The following is a 24,657-nucleotide window of genomic DNA, read 5'->3' on the forward strand; positions in this document are numbered from 1 at the left end:
CAAGCAACATAGTTCCTAAAAGTATTGTGAGTCTTATTTATCCCTAGCAGGAGGTTTGTCCCATTATTGTCACTGAAAGAAAATGTAGATCTCTGTTTGCCTATAATGGTGTTAACCACAGGTAAGCTGAATGAATGTTTTATGCAATTAAAAGATGGATAGATGAGTGGAAGGCATAATGGCTGTTATGGTTACTAATGAGTTTTCAGTTTCTACAGAGGTGCCATTTAAATCTTTGTGGTGTTACTTACTGGAACTGTTTATCCGTTGCATTTTTGATGGGTTGCAATGGAAACTTTACCATAAAAAATACCATTGTTTTCATCCAAACAAGCATGATATGTTATTTCCCTCTGAATGAAAGACTGGATAGATGTTGACCAACCAGTTTTCTTTTCAGAGGCACAAAGGGATGGATATGTACTAGGCTGTGAAGCTCTGGCTTGTAGTTGGAGATTTCTCATACTGCCTGCCAATTCCCCCCAAAAAACATTCTAAGGTTTAATATTAATTATAATTGTTTGCCTAATGGCTCACACATGTTATTAATTAGCTCTCACAATTAAATTATCCCTTTTCTACTATTTTATATTTTACCTTGAAGCTTGTGGCTTGTTACCTCACATTTTGTTTTCTCCACAGCTACATGGCATCTCCCTCACTCTGCATTGTTTCTCTCCGTAATTATGTTTGGATTTTCCATCTGAGTCTATTCTGTGTAGCCACTGGCCAAGTCAGCTTTAAAAAAAATTATCAACCAATAAAAACACCACATATTCGCAGCATAAAGAAGGACATCCCCATATCACTAGCTGAATTCTTTCTGATGAGAAAATGAATAGAATTCATCTGTCTGCTTTACTAATATATCCTAATATATCTTCTATATATCTTTATTCTGTCATGCAGTTGGATGCAAAAGCATCAGAAATGGTGGTATAAGACACAACGAGCCTAAACTGTGATATAGAGATAAACTGGTGTAGGGTTTAGCAACTGAAAATTTTGTGGTCTGCTTGTTACTAGTGTTATTGATAGATTCTTCTGACTGTATCATCTTTCAAAGAAACTTTTGTAACTCCTCTTTAAGTGGGCAGCATTTACATGTTTATTATAATTTGACAGTTCAGAATGCAGATGTCGAAGTATATCTCCTTATTCAGCTTCTTCATTTTTTATTTTCCAAATGATTTGAAAGAGAAACATGGAGTAAGATAATGACTATTCAGCAGAAAGCAAAAAATAGTACAGAGTACAAATAACTCATAATTAACATAACAATTCTTACTATTAATATCAATCTTTCATTTCTTCTTCATAGTTTAGAAATCTGTTAGTAGAAAGCTCCGGATACTTCGCCTTTCTAATGAAAGCACGAGTTAGGCAACTCTATCAAATCCATGAATATGTATAATTTATGATTCATTTAAGTAAGAATAAAGTCCAACCACAAATTAATTATGACCTAGGATATATAATATCTTCTATAGCAGTGCTCTTTTAGGTTGGTATTCAGGTGGGGATGTTGGTGGATTCAGTCTGCTTCAGTAATGTTCATCTGTTAAATAAGCTTTGCTAAATGTGACGAGAAAAGTGGAACTTTTTATTGGCAATTATAATACTTGGGCTGCATGATACTTTATTAGACATCTGGCAGATATATCCATATAGGATCTTTTCATGATCATCACTCACTGCAGGGAACATTAATTTACTCAGAAGATCAAATTAATAGGAAAGGCCTCTTGCAAACAACAGATACAAAGAAGTATTAACAAGGTACTTTTAAATGTAATTATTTTATCTATTATAAATATTTGATTATTAAAAATTTCCCTGACTTTTCACATATTTGAGTAACGCCCATTCCCTGTGCTATTACATTAGAATGCCATGATCTGTGTCAATAATTTACCATGTAATTCCTCTAGTTTACAATAAAGTCCATAATACTTCATACACATCCCCTTTCTAACTTCAGCTCCTTGGCACCTTCTCCGAAGTTGAAACCTAGTGCATATTTATTTTTTGAATATCAATGCTAGTATTTAGACTTGAATTTTAGAATCAGAAAATCCACATAAACAGCTCATTTACATTTATATATTTAATTTTACATGCTATACATTACAAATAGGCCAAGTTTTCTGTCACCACATCAATGCATTATATACCATTATTGATTCTAACAATTTTTAACAGAAACATAATAGGGAAGTTAGGGGAGGTAAAGAAAATAATTAAGAATTTAACACCACCCAAAAGGCACAGGTTTTGACTTGGCATTTGCTAAAATTCTAGCAAGGGCCATCGGCTCAAACTGTTACTTTACTTGGGACAGGAGGCCTTAGCATGTGAAGAAGATCAGGCTTAGACAGGACATTTAGCCAAAGAGGTCAGCAAAAGACAAGCGAGAGTGTCAAAAGAAGGAAATGTTTGTAAAAAAGCCTTTTTATGTTCTTGCTTTAGCATTTATCTTGCCTACATTGCTATCAAATGACAAAACTGAAAAGGACTTTGTCCTTCTAGGAAAACATCCAGTATAAGATAAAGCCAATTGTCTTAGTTACTTTGCTATTGCTGTAATAAAACAACATGACCAAAGAAACTTAAAAAAGGAAGCATTTAATTTGGCCTATGGTTTCAGAGGATTAGAGTTTCTGATGATGGAATAAAAGAACCACTGAGAGCTCACAAGAATGAAAGAGACAAAGTACAGTGGTAATCCTACTGACAGCCTTTTGAAACTCCTAAATCCACAACTCCTTCAATAAGGCCATGCATCCTAATCCTTCCCAAACAGTTTCATCAATTGGGAGCAAGTATTCAAATACATGAGTCTATAGAGGGTATTTTCATTCAAACTACCACACCACTACATGTCTTATTTATGCAGAGTAGTGGTCATTAAGTTTCTCCTTATCTACCATTCCAATATTTTATAACAGATTTATTTTACTTTTAAATCATGTGTGCATGTGTTGGTGGGGAACACTATATGAATGTCAGCACAGGTGCCCTTGGAGGCCAGGAGAAGGTAGCAGAGCTACTAAATCTGGAATTACAGGTGACTGTAAGCAGCAAGTTCTCATTTAGAGACATGACTAGAGGATGAACAAAATAGGAAGAACATGCAAGGAGGATTTGGATGTGGGTTCTAGGAAGCACACTTGCGTCCCCTCTGAGAGCAATATGCACTTTTAACTGCTGATCCATCTATCCAGCCACTCAAATTCTTCAAGCTTTTATTTTTCTTCAGCTCTTTCCTGTAGAGATGGAAAACAGCTGGTCATCCCATTCAATGAAAGATGCTAAATCATCTGTCTGATGTTTGTTCCTTATGTATTAAAATCCTGTTCTAATTATATATTTCTTAAGGATCTTATTTCCAAGCACTCATGTCTCAGATTCTTTGATGGAATGTCCCTGGGTTGTCACTTTTATACAGGAGCTCTAAACACCACCTATACAAATGCACAAGAGGAGCTGATGTGCAGAATCTCTAATTATCACTACTTCTGTGTACTTTACAGTCTCCTTCCTACTTCAGTTATTCACTCTGCACATGTTTTTTCTGCTCAGAGTTATAGGTACTTTGAGATAGTATTGTAAAAAAAATGTCTGATTCAAATCTGTAGCCTTGCAAACTTAACATTCTTTCTGGGAGAAAATATGACACATAAAATATATGACTGAAGAATCATGGTCTGTCAGCTGGTAGTAGATGTGAAACAGAAAAATAAAAGGGAAGGGTAATGGTTTGGGGTTTTAGTTACAAATAATGGCTAGCACAGATGTGACTGAAATCATACTCTTTTGGTAACAACATCAAGGAACTGGGAAATCAGAATTAGATGCTACTGCTTTAGAGAATACTGGACAGAAAAAAAAACACTAAGCATAAATGTTTCAATGCTACATATGTCTGACTGTTGATAACGTAACAGAAGGATGGAACAAAGTGAATAGGAGGGGGAAAGGATCGGCATAAAGCTAGAGAAGTACAGGCTCAATGGTGCAGGTCCATGTAGACTTATAGAAAGATTTTGGAATTTTGCTTGGAAAAGCCACTGGCTACTTTTAGGCTCAGAAATGGCAAAATCTGATTGGGCCTGAACGTGATTGTGTTGAGGACAGTCTAAAAGGTAGAGAGGATAGAAATTGTGAGACCATCTGAAGGCTGTTGCAATGATTTGGCAGTATGGATTAGCTGTTGTAGATAAGAACACTGAAATCAGAGGTAGAAGAAGGGACCAAATTCTAGATAGATGTTTGAAGTAAGAACAAGTAGTTTTTTTTGGCAATGGAATGATCGCACATACAAACAAAATAGAGTAAAAAGGTGTTTCAAAGTGGGGGTTGAGCAACGGGAAGAATGGAGTTCCCATTAACAGCTTGTGAAGACAACTGTTTAGATTGTGACAGACTACCAACAGTGGCTAGAAGAGGAGCTTGTTCTTAGACACGTTAGAAAAGGGTTATGAGATCTCTGCTTGAAAACATGAGGAGACATTTGGGTCTACAAGTCTAGAGTTTATAGGTATAGACATGACTCTATAGTCATGCAAATCTCAGTCATCATCATGCAAGATATAAGTAGCTCTGAGGTCAAAGGGGCAAGTTTTCTTTCTCTGGTTTCTGTTAGTATGATAAAAGAATTTAGACAAAGCTTTCTTGGCAGTAGTTTCTAAGAGGGAGCATGCTGGACTGTACTGTGAATATGAAGGCTCCACTAGCTTCTATGGGTAATTTTAAGCTGAGATGACCTTCAGAATCATTCTCACATTGACACATTGAGGCAAGAGAACCGTAAGAGAACTGTTTTCTGTTTTTGTTTGTTTTGTTTTGTTTTGTTTGCCTGCATCAACCAGTCATAGTCCCCAGGTGTTCCTCTGTGAGAGGAATTACCTCATTCATGGAATTCTGTAGCGGAAGGGCAAGTCAGTACCTGAGATAAACACAGCTGTGTGCTATCAGCACCCTCTATTCCTGATAGATGAAGTGTAGATGGCTTGAAGCCAAGGCATGGAATGGTCAAGATGTTTCTTTATGGACTACAAGCATCTGCAAGCTGGGAATGCACTAGTAGTTGAGAGTGAATTAGGACAGCATTCTTTTTCCATCCCGGGAAACAAATCTTCTAATTTACTAGCTCCTATCATATGTCCAGAATTTTCAGCCAGGATAGAGACATTGATTTAGAGAAGTGACTAGAGCCTGGACAAATTAGGAAGTGTATGTAAGAACTAATGCCATAAAAAAAAATATTGCTAAGTGCTGCCTGTGCTCAGGCAGAGAAGAGAATGAGTAATTTTCTACTACTTCCCTAGGAAGTATTTGGAAATATGTTGAGGCTGTTTTGTCATCACAATGACTGGGAAAACTACAAAGTGATGAATGGTTGTACATAATGAAGGAATGAACCAACGCAAATATGAATAATAAGTCTATTTAGAAATATTATGATGGAAAGATGATGCTTACTCACTGGGACATTTTTGTGAAAAGGGAAAGGGTGGTACTAATGATGTCAAGACAGCAGGTAAAATTTTGGCTATGGGAACCCACACAGGTAAAGGGGCTAATTAAACCAAAGAACACGGCAGGGTATCAGTTATAGGCGGACTTAAGGTTTTGAGTCCACAATTGTCACATTTCCTTTAAAAGGGAGTTGACCTACAATGAGGTTTCTATCTCAATCACATGTATAGAATCTTCAAATTTTACATAGGAATTTCACTACCAACCTCAACCCTTGTGATGATAAAAGTGCTCCCATAGGGGTTTATGTGTCATGGTGCACAGAGAAATTGATTCACTGTAGGAAATCTTTGCTTAACTTCAGGAGGCTAAAAGTTATAGGTCTCAGTTGGCCACTCCCAACAATGTGAGACTAGATTTCATCAGTCCTCGATGGCTACTTGGTGCCATGTTGATGCTCTATGATCGCACTGTTGAGAAACCTTTCCCTTACTAAATACATCTTGAAAACCTAGGGAATTTTAGAGAGAAACCAAGTGCTATCAGAAGAAACCTATAGGTTTGTTTTTATTGTTTTGCAGGAAAATGATAGAATCCAGAACCTCAGCCATGTTAGGCAAGTGTTCTAACCTGGAGACATATCCCTACTTCCATTTGCAGCTTTTAATATATTTTTGTTTAATTGAGGAGATATCTATATTTCCTTAAATGAAAACACTTGAATAACTACCAAATTATGTAAGTTTTGAATTCTAATTTCTGTGATATGTCACCTTACATGTGCTCTCAGAAGGAATGGTATAAAGGAAACTAGACTCAGGCCATGGAGTATATAGCTCTGGAACATTCAGAGAACTTAACTACAAATTTGTTTCTATTCACTTGAATTGGGTACTAATTTGGTTGGTGGTGAAAGACTTCTCTGTCAGACATTTAGAAGCTTAAAAATAAAGTACCTTCAATGTATAGTGCACATTAGAACAAGAGCACTCAGGTTTCTTGGTTTGGGTATGTCTAGTTACATACACAGCTTTATAAAAATTGTCTATATTCATACATGGAAAATAAAATGTATATATTGAAACTACACATTTAAGAAAAATAATGTTTTGGAATGTATACCAAGTGGTGACTTCTTGCAGACCACACCTTGCCTAAGATATCAAAGTGAACCCCTAATACAAGATAGACAAGCATTACCTGCCACCTAGTATAATATGATGAGGTGACATCATTTGTGTAGTGTTCCTGTCAAGAATGCATGACCTGAATCTAATCCTGAGGTCACATCACCAAACGCAAAATTAGAGTAACTAGTTTGTGTTTGTAAAAACATTAAGACAGAGAAGCTGTTCCAGACAAAAGGAGATTAAAGAGACATGGCACTTAAATATCATGACATTGTGGAGTAGCTCCTAGGCCAGGGATAATACAGAATAATAAAAGATTTGAACAAAAGTGATATTTAGATATAGGAAGTTGAGTCAATGATAGCATTGTTTGTTTTTAATGTCTTTATTTTTTGAAATAAAATTATTTACTTAATGTCTTTATTTTAATGAGTGTACTATACTTGTGCAACATAATTACTATCTTTTGGAATATAGAAAAGAAGTATTTAAGTATAAAGGGGGCCTTCTTGAATCAGTTGTGGGTATCTCAAAAGGTTTTCTGTGTGTGTGCGTTTGTATATGTGTGTGCGATCTCATCAATCAATCAGAAGAATCATGAAGTAAGTACACAAGGCAATTTTAAACAATTTATGTAATTAAAGGATGCATAAAGGTCTTTGGTACTGCTGTTTTCATTTTTCTTGAGTTCAAATTATTTTAAAATTAAGTTTAACAGAAGAACTAGATATTTACCCAAATATATTTAAAATATTCATGTGTATATAAAGTTTAGGCCTTGAGAGTGACTTTAATCCTTTCTGAACAAAAAATCCACTCTCAGACATCTCAAAGTTCCTATATTCATAATAGATATTCCATTTGTTATGGGTTGTCTGGAATGTGTCATGCTATCAGTCTATGTAATAGCAACACCTTGAAATTCAAGGGACATTGAATGTATTTGTGGTTTCTACTCTCATGGTTTTGCCACTATAAGAAAGCTTTGAATTCTTTCCTCCATTTAATCTGAAGGAAAAATCTTTCCATGTGTGAAAGTGCCTGCCTTTGTATTCATTCCACCATTAAAGCATTATAAATGCAAGGAAATCCCATCACAGTTCCACAGAACATATGCATTAGTCTTAGTGCTTTTCTCCAGACACACATTTTGCTTGCTGATGCACAATCTGTGCCAGCTTGTTCCATTTTAATTTTTTAACCTTATTAATTCTCTCCACTTCAGCATGTTCAAAGAACAGAATGGAAAAACCAATTGCACTACTTAAAGAGTCATCCACACAGTTGTTTCAGACACTAGAAAAAGTTGAAGAGTCCTCAGTTATCAAGTTACCAGCCAGTCTTGAGTATTGTAGAAAAGGCAAGTTTGGATAGTGGAGGAGAGATGCACCATTTACTCCAACAGGCTGACAATTATTCTTGGTATTCTTACTTGGCTATACTCTTCAATGCAGCAGTCGCTCAGGTAGGTACCATCACTCCACACCCCACCACAAGTTACCCTGTGATTCCCATCAGAGTTGACACCCCCACATCACTCTTGAGTTGCATTATTTCCTACTATTTTCAAATCATGGAAATAGGCTGTCTCTTTTATTCCATTGCCCACAGCTATTGGGGAATCACACCCCCATAACCAGTGGGGGACAAAATAATCTCTCTCTCAAGGAGCAATACTGCAATTCATCCCCCTGTCATCTTCATTGTTAGAATAAGAAGCACAGGACAGAGATGAGGAACAGGTATCAGTCAGGTGGTAGCCATGAGCATGTTTTCAGAAACCTCCTAAGAGTTCTTTCTGAGACATCATCCATGGCCCTTCACCTACCGTTCACACACCTAAAGGTCCTGTACAATTAACAATTAATTTAGAAATGATAAAATTTTCTTGAGGAGCAAGGGGCAAATTCCAATCTGGTTTAATACTGGTTATAAATAAAAACAAATTTCTGTCACTGCAAAAAACTTATCTTCAAAGCAATAAAGGTAAAATGGTTACGTTTGATCCCGCCATTTCATTTCTACAAATGGGACATATGGATACATTTGTGTATAAGTAGAATGATGTAAGGACATGTGCAATGTTGTTTGTCACTTTCAATGACAAATGCTGGAAACCTACATATGCCCCAAGAACACTCTGAATAAATAATTCATACCTATTAGAATATTTATGGCTTTGAGGAGAATGAAAAAACGTTTTAAACACTGAAATGAAAGTATTTCAAGGAGATGAGGAAGTAGTTCAGTCGGTAAAGGGCTTGCCATGCAAGCATGGGTACCTACTCCTTATACATGGGTACCTAACCTAAAACACATGTATTCCATATCTGTAATTCCAACTTTCCTATGGTGAGATGGAAGGAGAGGCAAGAGAATCCCTAGAAGCTTGCAGGCATCCGAAGGGGTGAAAAGCAAAGGGACCCTGTCTCATATAAGATAAAAAGGAAGACTGACCCACATTATTGTGCTTGGACAATCATACATGCACCATGGTACCTGCACCCTCAAATTAACACAGAGCACACACATCAAGTACACACACACACACACACACACACACACACACACACACACACACCACAGACAAAAAAGTGTTTGTGGTATCAGTTTGAGTTTTATTTCTTGAGACAGGATCTCACTATGTAGCTGTGGCTGGCCTGAGACTCCTTACGTAGATTTGCCTGGCCTTGGCGTTAAGGTGCTTCTCCTACTTCTGCCTTTTGAGAGCTAATATTACAGAACTGTACCACTATGTCTAGATTTTTAACTGTTTCTTTTTAGCACATAAAATAATGGCTTAAACACTGTGTGTAGTAGGTTGAATGTAATTGCCTTCATCATTCATAGCGAATGGCACTCTTAGGAGCTGTGGCTTTGTTGGCCTCATTGGAGGAAGTGCATCACTGTGCGTGCAGGTTTTGAGGTTTCATATTTGCTCAAGCTATGCCCAGTGTCTCAGTTCAATCTTTGTTGCCTTAGATCAGGTACCAAATCTGTCTGCATGCCACCATGTTCCACTATGATAATAATGTACTAAGTCTCTGAAAATCTAAATCACCCCAATTAGATGTTTTCCTTTATAAGAGTTAAGAGTTTCAGTGGTCATGGTGTCTCTTTGAAGCAACAGAACGCCTAAAACACTGTCATGTATACATTATCAATAGACCTTGCTCAAATTCTTTCTCACTACCTTTACTCGTTTAACCTTTCCCCTCAATGGTCCTTTCTCTCCAAAATCGTTCCTCTTCTGCTTTTATGTAACAGACACACATGTATGTAGTTAAGTATACACACACACACACACAAACATACACTCACACATGCACGCACATACACACGTTTGTATGTATATATATGCATGTATGCATTTTTAAGCGTTTTCAAACACATTGATTTGTTAGATGTTTAGAATTAAAATAAATCAGGGCATGAGCTTGTAGTCCCAGCAGTTTCAGAGACTAAGGTAGGATGGATATCTTGAACCCAGGAATTCAATGCTAGCCCAGGCAACACAGTTAGACACTCCCCCACCCCCAACCTCAAAAGAAAAAAAAAATACAGAAAGAATTGAAGTAACTGAAAAATCAAACTACTATATTTCAACAAACAGTTTTTTTTTGTAACATAACTGCGTGCTTTATTGAGATACACAGTAAAGCAGTAATATAATACAATAGTAAGGCATATATTTGGTGAAGTCTGATATGTTCTGAAAATGAAGTAAAACTGAAGTTTAAAAAAATAATTAGTACATGTTACAGTGTTGGTGTTAAAACACAATATATTATGATACTCAAGTAAGAATCCAGTACCTGGAAACAATGATGATACATGCCATGTGATGTTTATGCTTCAGTTACATTGATTATGATTTACAGTTTAATACCTGGTGGTTATAAAGAACATGAAATGATGCCCAAATTATGCTTAAACTCAGCAATAAAGCTCTCAGTTTTTATTCAAATATTTTGACAGATTCACTCCAGAACTAATATCTAAAAGATAAAACAAAAAGATTAAAACAAAATTATGCACTCTACCTCTGATTTTAGAATGAAACTTAAAACTTCTTAGTAGGATGTAAAGTAACCCCTTGCTTTAAATCTTAGTTAAAACAAACTCTTGGGTAAAGAAAATGTCCAGTGTCACAAAAAAGAGAAAAATAATGCAAGACTAAAAGCAAATCTCAATTTGTTACCTTAGAGCTTTGGGTTTTCTTTTGGAAATGAAAAAGAGAAAAGGATAATGGTTTCCACACAACTGACAAGGGGTGAAGCTGTGAAATTAGGTGTGCACAATTACCAGGGACACCCCAAAACCAAAGTGAGGTAGAAAGAGCATGAGAAGCTGTGTTTGATGTTAACTACAATTAATAATGGACAAAAATCACTCTCTAAAAGTTAAATATACTGGATGTTAGAGTAACATATTTGCAAAATAATGCAACAGTGATTTCTATTGAAAGAATGATTTTTAAACGATATAGTAATACAATGACATGAAAGAGTAAGTAAAGCTTTTCCTACCAGTCCTTAGCTTTCATCTTCACCTTTTCTCCTCTTTTTCAATGATCTGCATTTGTTTATGACTTAGCCTGTCAAATTTACCAGATGGTTTGGAGAGGCTTTTGCTCGTGAAACTTTCAAATCAGTATACCTTCCTTAACTTACAATTCTGTATGAAATTACTTGCAGGAAAACCAATGAAAAGGAGACAAATGCAGTTCATGGGTCTCTGGATTGATATTCACCGGGGTCACAATGTGATTGGGTTACTTTCTTACCAATAATCTTAAGTCTTGCAGCATTAAAAAAAACTCATTACAGTGGAAAAACAAAAGCTAAAATCTAAAAATCATCATCATCATCATCATCAACAACAACAACAACAAAACTACCCACTTCAGTTTGAGTATAAAAAGTGGGCAGAACAATTTAGTCGTGATTATAGATAACAGAGATGTTTGTATGTATAGTTGTGAATATTCATCCACTCTTTTACAGAGTAGTTACTCCCCTCACAGGCATTGAGTAGGGAGTCACAACCCACAGCCTCCACCATCTTCCTCCTGTGGCTCAGGAGTGAAGAATGCCTTCTGATGCTCTTTTGTAGAAACATCATTGAATCTAAACCATGGCATAGCCATCAGCAGGAGGCTGAATATATCAACCAACAGATTACTCTGATATAGTAAGTCCTGTGTATTCATTCATAAGTTCCTTAAAAAGAATTCAAAGCTCTAGTTGTCAGTGGAAAGTTTAAAACTAGAAACTTCTGGAGCCCTAGACAATATTTTAGTACAGTAGTATTCTCCTGGCTTCGGGCTGCAGGGAAAATTCACTCTTGCCCAAGCAGATAAGCCCAGACAACTAGAAGCAATTTATTTCCATTAGGAAGTGGCAAGAACATTTGGAGAAGAAACTTCATATCTATTTATCTATACACCTCTAGTATTTATATACTTGTAGACATATAGATGTATAAAATGAAAGCCCATAGCCAGCCCCACTGAGTCAACAATTCTCAAAAGAGCAATGTGAAGCAGTCATTTGGTGCTATTAGAGGAAGGCCTAACTTTAATACGCAAGAAAAAAAAAAAAAGACATGAGTTCCATATGAATACCACGCTAAAATAATGCAAAACAATGTGCTGCCTCAGTGTGTGTGTGTGTGTGTGTGTGTGTGTGTGTGTGTGTGTGTGTGTGTGTGTGTAGGGGTTTTATAAACAACTTTTTTTTTATAAAGCACACTTTAGTTTACAATCTTTCTTTATAACTGTTATAAATTTTTAAACAACCCAAAATGCGTTCCATATAAAGAAATGGCAAGTTATTTAGCTATCAAGATTTTACATGTAGTTTTCTTTTAACTTTTTTGTACAATTGCATAGACGTGTAAAACCTGCCATTGTTAACAAAACAATAACAGACTTAGAAACTACTGAAATCTACAGTATAGTACCACTACCCTTCACAAAAATATAGATTTTATTTCTTGTAAACTCTTACTGTCTAATCCTCTTTGTTGTACGAATATTATAAAAACCATGCGGGAATCAGGAGTTGTAAAACATTTAATCTGCTCCTTCTTCATCTGTCATGACTGCAACTAAGGACTCCATCGCTCTGCCCAAATCATCTGCCATGTGGAAAAGGCTTCCTACATTGTGTCCTGGAAAACAAAAAGAAGGAAAGATTTTATAAAGTGTGAAGTTATTGTTCCCCTGATTGCCATTATGGGGAGTAATTTTCATTTCAGGGTAAAGACAACACAGAAGCTGCATTGAATTTATACACAACACAGTGTCATTTTTTTATCCATCTCCAGGAAGAAGCAAAGCCTTGTTAATGAAGCATTATATAGTGTTAGTATCAGCTTAATTCTAGATCAGCCCACTGGTGTCATTTGATGGGGAAAAAATGTGAAACACTGCATTCAGCTTCCCAATTTCTACTTTCCAACTCATTTCAAAGGAACTCCATAGAAAAGCACAAGGGTGATATCACAGAGAAGACTTTGTAATGGGATACATCTTTCTCACTTTGTTGTATTTACTGCAATTATATTTGCTGTGTTGTAGATACATTTTTTTTTATTATCAAGCCACTACCATCTCCTCTACTACCATAACCATTACCAGCAAAGCCATCCTGAAAATTACATGGAATCTTCATTTACTGGCAGCTTTAAGCTGTGAAGAATAGCTGTGCTATGGAGGATATGACCATTTTCTTTCTGCTTTTACTTGGCTTGAAAAATAAACTCTTGATTTGACCTTTTTGCACACTGTTCACATTTGAATTAGAAAGCTTTAGAATAAAAACCACTTTACATTCCAAATTACTCTGCAGCCTAATTATAATATGACCTATGTGTAGTACAAAGATTTGGGGAACCTGAGAATACATCTTTGCTTGCCCACTAAATGAGGGTTAACTATCAAAATAGCCTTTTCATAATAATGTGGCACGACCTGGCATTAATCCCCCAACATAGAATCAAGAGCATAATGTCTGTGGGTACTCTAGCAAAACTAACACCTACAATAAGATAATCAGAGATGTACTTCACAGCTCCCTATTTTGTATATGCCTCATATTTATGAGTCTAATTTTAATTCTTCAACCTTGGTAAGTCATTCTCCTTTTCAAGTACTGCCTTTGGAAATGAGATGTTTTATTATGTCATTACTACCTAATCATGGATCAACTTAACAAAGTTTCAGAATTGCTAAAATCCCAATAAATATTAAAGACAGAATAGATCATGTAGTCTGTTTTAATACTTATTTCAATAGATACATACCTTTTTAAAACAAAATGTGGAAGAATTAGAAGAGGATTCATGGGCAAGCACTTAGACAGTGATGACACCATATCAATTCAAGATTCATTAAATGTTTAATGCCACTCATTTATATTAAGGTAGCTAGTTTTATTAGTACAGAAAAATGTATTGAGAGCTAATTGTGTTTAAAAAATTACTTTGGATTTAGGTTGAGACTTCAAATAGAAAAATGTTTAACAAAGCATATGTACTATTCATAAAATGTGTCAATGTTCTTGTTGTTAAAAAAATATCTGGAATCACTGTTCACTCTATGTATGTATGTATATATATGAAAGAAAGATATACCAGTACATGCCTACAATCCCAGTTCTCAAGAAAGAGGTTGTCAAATTTAAGGCAATGTGTGTTACACAGTGAGATCCTCTCTTTAAAAAAGCAAAACAACGAAAAATAGAAACAAAAACTCAGGCAGACACAGTGGAGCCACCTTGTTCTGTGGACTTCAGAATTCCAATACACAAGTGATAAGCATAGGTTGGAGGGAGGTCCCTGTATCTGCTTTTCACTGCACAGCAACCCTGAGGAATCTGTACAACTACTCACACACACCTCCAAGTAGATGTAGTAAATGCAATTTTTGTCTTATTAGCAATCTTAACAAAGCCAGTAAAAAACATCCTTAGAACCTGGCAGTGAATCTAATTCTAACCATATCTTATGACCCATATCTAACTCTAGGATATTAATAGAGAGTGTATTTTAAAATATAAACAAAACATGGAACATGTGGGCTTTTCCTATCAATTTATGGATAATCAAAACTAACCTTTTAAGATTGATGGCTAGGGGTTATATACTACAGTTCAAAAGATAGAAAAATAAATAAATGTACTAATAGAATATATTCCCAAAGGGTAATTCTAGTCTTTAAAATGGTGTTTGGCTACTCCTCAGGAAAAAAAAAAAACACTTGACTATCTTTAAGTACTAGTTCTAGTGGATCTTGGTTGTTCAAAATTCTTCCAACAGAAAGAGAGGTTAATTATTGCTAGTATACTACACGCCCTAGCATAAAATGTTGGTGGTCTTAACCTGTTTAGACTGTTCAATGTTAATAAGAGACTTTATGATCATTATTTTGCTACATAAAATAAAAACCTTTAAAGGTGGCTTGCTATACCTACATTACATGTTTGGTAATACAATTTATAAATACCCATTTTACCAGAATAATGATTACAAGTTTATGGAAGTTTTTATTGGATACAGAAAACAAACAAAATAAAATCAAATTCATTATCTTTGATAAAACACTCCCCCAAAATTAAACTTCAATCCATTGGAGGTTAAAACAAGGTTATAAGACACATATTTGTACGCATCATGTTTCTATTCTTTTGTGTAAGACAAACCATTGGTGAGGTCATTAACTTTACCTAAGAAAATCTAAAATTAAAATCCAAATATCATACTAAATAAAGTGGCTAGGATTCAAGCAATAGCAATGGGCTTTGGGCACAACTTGACACAAAAATATGTCTATAGAAAGTATTGATTCAATCCATTCTTTTCTAAAATTTATTTATTTTTTCTTATTTTACATATTGATCCCTGTTCCCTCTCCCTCCCTCTCTCCCTCCCTCTCATGCCCCCCCAACCACCCTTCCATCCCATCTCCCCCAATCATTCTTAAGCAAGAATTACTGATCACAAAGGCACCATGAGTTGAGCATTAGGACAGTGTTATGTTTTTCCAAGTTAGCGCTCATTGCAACACATTTAGTCTCACATGCCACCACTGTCTAAGGGAGTTGTTTTCCACAGTGATTAGAATTGGGAATTTCTGGCAAAGATCCAAAACCTCAATAGCAACTGGCACTCAGTTTTTTTTAAAAAATTCAATTCTTTAACAAATGGTTAGCATTGAATTGGCCAAAGCAAAGCCAGAATATCACAACAAAATAGGCTTATCTTTTCCTCTCCATTATTTCATCTCTGAAAAAAATTGGCCCAGTGTGAATTTAGAGTATTTTCATAGCATTATGGTTGTAATTCTGTGATGTTTGGGAACTTATCTGACTATTCAGAATCTCAGGTAGTCACTGATTCAATTCAATCTGCTGGACTCTCAGAATATTTACTCATGGATAAAATATGTTCAATGGTCTCAAAATTATTATTCTGTTCTTTGTCACAAAAAAATGTTGAAGTTTATGGTGGGCATTTAGTATTAAAATCAACCCAAAAGTCTCACAGACTAAGTACATGAGCCAGGAGCATTCAATGCATCACTGATTCAAATCTTCTTAACTCCTCCAAGCTACTATTTCCTCCCTGGAACTTCCATCCTTTTGAAGGGACATCAGTGCAGACATACCAAGTGTCATTAAATTTTGTTATAATTGCATAGCATAATCTTGGCAGAATTTCTAGTATGAACACATAGGTTTTAAATAATATTTATATTGTTTTCAACTATGTGTACTTGTGAGGGGGTATGTCCACAAAGGTCCATTGGGTCCCCTGGAGATGGAGTTGCAGGTAATTGTGAGCATCACAAAGTGGGTCCTAGGAACTAAACTCAGGTACTCTACAAGAGCAATATGTGTATTTAAGTACCGAGTCATCTTAGTAACCCAGAACTACTAATGTGTAAATGTATCTGTGGCCCCTTGTCTATTTCTGAGCTAAGGATCTAAGTCTTATGTAAGATAAATCTAGCCAGCTTATCTCTCAGAACAGCACATGCTAGTGGCACCTCTTGGGAGAGCTTGCCTGCCCCATTCATTTACAATAAACTCTTGGTTAGGGCAATCTTATTGCACTTGGGTTGACACTTAGCATGCTTGTCCTCCGACAGTCAATTGAGGAGATATGTCAATGTTCAGATGATAGCATAGGATTAAGAAGCAGCTTTCCTCATTAAAACCTAAAGTATCTTCATTGTCAGTGCTGTGCCCCACTCATTGCAATCCAGCATTGAAAATCATATCACAGCCCTCGTTCATTTTTTAACCTAATTTTTTTTTTTTTACTATTCTGTTTGATTTCAAATGGTGAACAGAATCTTCTGCAAGGCATGGTGAGATGATGTAAGCCTTTAAAGCATGTGGCATTAAAGCCAGGCTTCCTGGACTCCATCCTTGGCTCTGCCACCCTCAACACTTTGTTTACCCACACCTTGATTCAGTTACCTTATGTGTGAAATGTAGAGTTCAGAAGAATACCTACCTCTTATGTTCGTCATGAAGATTATGTGATGCAAAAATAAATGGCAAATATCTACAACAGTGCTTGGCACAAAATTCATGCTAAAAAAAAAATCTTAGCCAAAATGGAAATTAGGGAGTGAAGAAACAAGGGAAAGAGGGGGGAAAAACAGTCAAAAAATAAAAACAAATAAAAGGATGTCATCTCAGAAAAATAAAAACCAAAAACCCTAGCAGAAAATGCTCAGGCCCTGGAAGTGAAAGGAAGTTTTATGACTCATCAGTCATATTCACAGTAAACTTATTTTGACGATTCTGTTTGTGTTGCAGATGGCATCAGATATGAACTCGAAGGTTCCATTCTGGGGACTAGAAAGGATTGCCAAGTTTGAGAGACTCCTGTTCCCCCAACCCGTCTGTTGTCATGGAGATGACAACGACAATGAACACTTGAGGAAAGCTCCTCATGAGCTGCAAGTGGATCTTTGGATGATGACAGAATGTAAAATAAACACACATGCGCGTGCACACATACAGTTCTTACACAAAGGCCAGACACAGAAAGCAGGATGAGACAGACAGAAGCCATGGCTGTGAGCCCAAGTCTCACTAACCTCTCTCATTGGCTTTCCAGGGGCATTTCTTCCTTTAATAATAGAGAGGAAGAGGTAGAGATATCAGAAAGGAAAAATAAAACACGCATAAATATACAATTTCATATCAATTTGGTTCTTTTAACAAACATATTGAATGGCAATTCATTTATTCCCTTCTAGAAAAAAGGAAACAGAAACAAAAAATCCACAGACACATCTAGTCAAATAACCTTTGCGTACACTTAAAATCAGTGTAAACAGATAACAAGACCCAAAAGACATCATTTATAGTGTCCATAAACTTCAAACATTAAACCAGATGAAAATCACATAGAATAGAAATTGACAAATGGAGGCATTGTTTTCAAGGGTGACTATAATAGAATCTCAAGCTTGATATTCAACAGTCTCATAATCTCTTCACTTTTGACTTAACAATCAATGCGTTAAAACATCAGAAGTTGTTGATTATGTGTCAAAGCAGAACCCCACAGAGGACATGGTATCTATACTCTTAGGAGTTAGTTTTCTATCTCTTTGAAGCTGACCATGTCCATGATGGGGGGTGGTGAAGAAAAGAAAGAAAAGATGAGAGAAAGGGGTAAGTCCCACCAATGGACAAACAACAGAATAATATCTACAAATGAGCATTCACTCTCTTCCCCTTAATTCAACAATTATTATTAACATTGAGAATCAATGGTAAAGACTGTTCTTGTTTATAGAACCCCCTGCCTGCATACAATTAAGTTTATTATTTTGAAAAGAGAGTCTGATAAGAAACGATTCTATGGTAATATTCATAATTAGACATGCCATTTTATGTCTCCAGGATATTCAAAAGACCAGTGGCTTTTGATTTTTGCTATGCGACGATACTTCATAAACCCTTACATGAGATTTCCACATTTTGAGGCGATAAAACCAACAGCTGTGAAATACCCTATCCAATTTTATCTTTCTCCCCAACTCATCATGCTCAGTGACTGCTATTCTCAGTGGTACCAAGACTAAAACTCTCCAAACCAATTCCAGAAATACTATTCTAGGATGTAGATACAGATACTGCAAAGGAGACCTTTTATAACTCACATATAAGGCTCCAAACTTTTGATGTATATGTAAAGGTTTTCCAAGTGTGACATTTTATCCCCTCCTTATTCTCCCCTTCTGAACTTTACTAAGGGGCTCTGCAATTTCTTGGATTGCAGTAACTGAAGTTTGACCATGTAAAACTATGCATTCATGCTGTTCCTCAAGCCAGATGTAAACTCACTCAGATGACAGGAAGAAGGAGGTGAACATCATTTCATATTTCATAGCTCAGATAAACCAAGTATGGAATACTCTTTCTTTTTGACTCATTGATACGATTTTTCTTTAGAAAAATTTAAAAACAAACTTTATAGCTCAGAGCTCTATTATCTGGTGGCAGAATTAATTCTCTCTTATAAGTCTGTGGTCTTATGAAGGAGAGAGCCCACATCTCAGCCACCACTGTGTCCTCAGTCTTATGTACTATACCTAGATGCTACTGGTATTTTATCAATGCTGATAAAACTGAATCAGTCTTGATTGTCAACTTGAAATACCTTGGAAGAGGAATCACCATAAGACTGGCTAGCCAGCAGGTTTATGGGGGCATTTTATTGATTGATAACTAACGTAGATGGACCCAGCTCACCATGGGTGGTACCATGACCAGGCAGGTGAGCCTGGGATGTATAAGATACAATAGTAGGTGAATGTGAGCTTGGTAGGAAGCCATTGAGCAGTGTTTCTCCATAGTTTCTTCTTCAGTTCCTTCCTCCAGACTTTTGTGTTGGCATCCTTCATGCTAGATTCTAAAGTGTAAGATAAAATTAAACCTTTCCACACCAAGTTGCTTTCAGTCAGTGTCTTATCACAGCAACAGAGAAGCAATCTAGAACATTATGGTATCAGTGAGGTCATGGCCAAGAGTCTTTTCTGTGTTACAGAAGGAGTTCTCAACCTTCCTAGTGCTGGGATTTTTAAATATAGTTCCTCATGTTGTAGTGATCCCCAACTATAAAATTATTTTGTTGCTACTTCAGAACTGTAATTTTGCTATTGTTACAAATTATAATGCAAATACTGGATATGTGATCCCAAAGGGATCATGACCCACAGGTTGAGAACAGCTGCTTTAGAGGTTGGACTCTAAGAACTAACCCTTTGTTCTGGTCTGTAACTTTGTTTACCTTGTGAGAAAACTATGATTTATATTCAGAATATGATTTCTTGAATATCCAAGATTGTAGATCTTTATTAATTCTATATTGAGTCACACTTAGGTCACTATTGATTGGTTATTGCTGAAAACGGTGCAGTAATTGGTATTTGATCTGTCTTGGGTACTTTTCAGAATTCATATTTTATGTAACCTTAATTTCTCTTCAGATTGTCTCTTGTCATTTGCTTACTTATAGGTTCATAAATAGTCTACAAAAGTCAAGACCATTTTTCTAGAGTTAAATTCAATGATGTTTTACTGTACTAAAATAGTTCCTCACTGACAAAATATAAACTACATGGTTGAGACATTTTAAAATGTTCTTGAACAATAGATAAATGCAAGTGTCCACTTGAATATTTTACTTTAAATGTGTCCTTTAGAAAGTTTCTTTAGGTCTTCAGTTAGAGTGTACATCTGACAATGTGGTATATTATCAGGAAATGAATCAAGAGAAAAGGGGAGTGTGTTGAGATGGTCCTAGGTATAAATCAGGGGTTTCTTTAGGTCTGGAGAAGTTTGGTTTTCTAACGCAACAAAAATTGAGATTGACTGGAATTCATGGATTCAGTGAAAGAAATGGGAGAAATTTTTGTTTTCTAGGTGCTTTTGCCTTCAGCTTTCTTAGTTCACTGGTGGTTTCAAAACTGCTAACGTTTGGAATTTAAGGTTGATAACTATTTTATTACCAGTCAAACAGTATTCAAATGGCGATACTTTAAATACTGAATGTACCTGCTCTCTGGTGTGCATATAGAAATACATAAAGAAATTCATGTCTATGGCTTTTGCTGAGCTGAAAGCTGATCAACCCTGAGGCTTGTGGCTGTGTACATTTAATGAGGCTGAATGGACGCAAAATAAAAGTGCAAAGCACGGCAAAGCAAACTTTCTCTGGAAAGGACTAGATTTCAAACACTTCAGGGTTTATAAGCCACACAGTAATTGTAGTCACTACTCAACTTGGTCACAACTACTTTGCTTTTAAGGTAAACATGTACTCTATGTAAATAAACGGGCATGGCTATGTCTCAACAACCTTTATTTCTACAAACAGTAGTGGGTCAGACTGGGCCCCAAAACTGTAGCTTATTGGTCTTCAGTGTAAGTGGAGAATTTACCATAGCCTTTGTGGACTTCTATAAGAAACAACAGTGCTTGCAGGGAGTGGAGGTACATTTTGCTTTTGTTTGATTTAAAAATAAATTATATTTATTTTAAGTGTATAGGTATTTTTATACATATGTGACTGTGTACTATAAGCCTGTCTTGTGCTCATGGAGTTCAGAAGAGGGCACCAGATATGCCTGAAACTGGAGTTAGAGATGATTGTGAGCTATCATATATTTGCAGGAAATTAAACCTGGGTTCGCTGGAAAAAGAGGCCAATGCTCTTAACTGCTGAGCTATTTATCCAGACTCTGCTAACTTTCATTATCTGTCTGTCTGTCTGGACTATGAAAATTGAATCCAAGCCTTATCATGCTAAGCATTTGCTCTAGAAATGAGCTACATCCTCAGGCTTGCCGTTTTTTTTTTTTTTTTTTTTTTTTTTTGTTTAATATTTTTCATCCATATAAGAGCCATGGGAGAAGATCTGAATATTAAAAGATAGCAGGTTTTAGAAAGCTTTTCGCTAGGTTGGTAATTTGGGAGCATTTGGCAGAATATATGTGAGCTTATTTGAGCAGCAATGGTATAAAAAAATAAAAATATGCCATAAGCTGTTAGTGATAAAATTCTGTAAAATACATCAAGAAGCAAGAAATTTCAGAGGTAGAAGAAATCCTCAAAATAGAAGTATTTCCTTAATTGTCTTATATAGTAAGCTTGTCTTGTATAATATTATTTATTAATCTGTATACAGGAGTATCTCATTTAAGAAGTTCAATACCACATCAATAGATAAGCATTTCTCTCATTAATGTGCATACTTGTATATAGAAATTTATATTTGTAGACCACTAAATGATCAGAGACACATGGACACAAATTGCTTAAAGTGCTTAATCCTAAATTGTATGCATTGCTTGCTCTACTAATGTAGTGTTCCTATGCAATACTGAAGGAGATTCAGTGAGTACCACAATAAAGATAGTGTGTATTATACTATAATTCAATCTTTTCACACACTTAAAGCAGGGGAGACTATTGATAGATAAATAGATCAGATAGAAATTGGGTAATGTACACTGAGCACCCAATTATTAACAACAAACTATACCTAAAGACTAATGAGGAAAAATAAAATTATCAAGTTAAATGTGCACATTTCCACACCTTTATATTGTCCCATGTTCAAACTAGAGATGGCCATAGCTTAGGACTAAGTGGATCAACATGCTGTATTTATTAATTTGGATAATTGTTGAGCAAAACCATTGAAATAATATCAGAGTCCTAGTTTAACTTGCTGAATGGCTTCAAACAAGTGACCTAACTTCTTTGTGCTGAAGATTAGATACATTTAGGTCCAGGTTTACATCACAAGTGTGGCAAGCAGTAACATAGATGTTGTAAATTCAAGGAATACAGTATCTGCTTACTCTCTATATTTATGACAACTTTAATTTCTTTCTACAAAAAGGTTTCCTCTGCTGGAAATTAACTAGCAGGGCAAAACAAATTACAAGGTGGTTTTTAACAACACACATTTCCACTAAATGTCAGACCTATGGCTCTGACATCTGTTTGAGTTGCTGAAACAGCTGTCTGAAATAGCTGTAGCAACCAAGATCTTCATTTGTTTCTGGTAATAAAATTCTAGAAACATGGACAAAAGAATCAGAAGAAGACTATCAAGTCCTCTAAAACATTTCCTCAGTCTTGACAAAGACTTGCATGGCAATATATATATTTTAAGATACATGGGCAAGGGAACCTGAGACAAGGTAGGTAAATCTTTTTAACACTAGATCAGAAAATCAATTTAGCAGGTTGTAACCAACATTTTATTCCTGCACAAATTAAACGGAAAGAGCAGACATTACATGTGACTATAAACATGTGTTGTAAAACTGTTGCAAGTATATACATCTATGTTTGTGTATAAAAGCACATATATAATCTACTCTATTTTGGTATCCTAGTTTGTACTGAAAACATACATAATACATTGTTAAATCAGGATGATGGCCACTGTTTAGAGAATATCAAAGACACTAGGATGATTTTATGAAGCTTTTCCACTGGGAGAGTCTTTAATTCTAAGACTTAATATTCTCAGGAACTTCTTAATATCAACCTAACATATGTACCAAATGGTAAGCTGTCTCTGCTTAATTAAGCTGTCTCTATTTACACACAAAACCAAACACAAGCATAAGGGTACACATATACACACATACACATGTGTATGCACGCACACATTGCTTTTGCAGTTACAAATATTTTTAGTTACAAGTAAACTATTCCAACCACTGAACTCCTATAGTAATATTCAAGTTAGCAGGAAGCAAACAAACAAACAAACAAAATACTACGATCATAGCATCACAGAAAACCCAGCAAAAGGGCTGGGGAGTCAGTTCAGTGGGTGCAATGTTAGCTAAATGAAGAAATGAATTTGGGTTCCTAACACCCATATAAAAGCTGGGTATAGTGGTGACTACCTATAACTCTAGTACTGGGGGAGGCAGGTTAGATAGGTGGACCCAGAGGGCTTGCTTGTCATGTCAGCTAGTGTAGCTAAAATGATTAGCCTGCTTCAGCAAGAAAACCTGTCTCAAAAACTAAAATGCAAAGGGAGAGGATGACAACTGATGCCAGCCTATATTCATACAACACACACACACAACCACACACACACAGAAAGAGAGAGAGAGAGAGACAGAGACAGAAATAGAAAGAGAGGGTGAGAGATCTAGTTAAATACTCTGAGACTAGCTATTTACTCTCATACAATGTAGTGTTTTTTTGCTTGCTTTTCAAGAATGAGTTAATTTTCTCAAGCCACCAGACTACAATTAAGTAAAAAGTTAGTCAATGGAAATTTTCAGATAATGTCTCCTTATACTATATTAGAATCAGCATTAAGGACATCACACTCTTGTTTAAGTACTAATTTAGTAACATTATCCAGGTGGCCTGCACAGTGTTTCCCAAGGTCCCAAACAAGTAAACCAAAACAATACTAGTAAATGTTACATTAGTAATGTGAATTGAAATATCATAGTAGAGAAGGTATATTCTTAATGTCTCAGGAAGCTCCTTCTACACTTAGTTTACCTGAAAGGATTCTAGAAGTGGAGTGCAACTAGTCAATACAAAGGATTTCATTCTCAAGCTAATCAGCATGGATCTGGGCCAGGAGTCTTGTGGTTGTGCTTCTCTACAATATTCCTGTTGTTTAGATGTGGAAAAATATTCAGGCTACAACTAGGGTAGCTCCTGATTTCTCACAGTCCTCAAAGCTGGAGTTAAACACATGTCTATGACCTTTAAGCAAAGGCGAAGGGATGAAGAAATTTGTAGTAGCCCCCAATTCTAACTACAGCCCCAATTCTAACTAACTTGAAGAAGAAACATCTATAGAAGTCTATTTCCTTCATAACAAGCAGAATGCTTCAGGGATTCATTCATGGAAAATATATATCCACTATAGAAATTGTATATTGCATCATGTTCTGAACTTCTTTGTAATGCAGCATTGAACCATGAGTTCTTTGAAAGCCAAGAATTTGTTCTTTCTTTTC

At 35.8% G+C, this 24,657-nt stretch overlaps 1 protein-coding gene across 1 annotated transcript in view; it reads right to left on the reverse strand.

The window, feature by feature from the left end:
• Positions 1-12,669: 12,669 nt before the first annotated feature.
• LOC127216135 (dystrophin) overlaps positions 12,670-24,657 on the reverse strand; it is a gene marked incomplete at its 5' end in the record, with an annotated part of 426,838 nt that continues 414,850 nt past the window's right edge. The window contains 2 exons of the mRNA XM_051176680.1: positions 12,670-12,785; positions 17,728-17,759. Coding sequence (XP_051032637.1) covers positions 12,774-12,785; positions 17,728-17,759 — 44 coding nt within the window. The remainder of the gene's footprint in view (positions 12,786-17,727; positions 17,760-24,657) is intronic.

This window comes from Phodopus roborovskii, unplaced genomic scaffold (assembly GCF_943737965.1).
Source record: "Phodopus roborovskii unplaced genomic scaffold, PHOROB, whole genome shotgun sequence".
Lineage (NCBI taxonomy): Eukaryota > Metazoa > Chordata > Mammalia > Rodentia > Cricetidae > Phodopus > Phodopus roborovskii.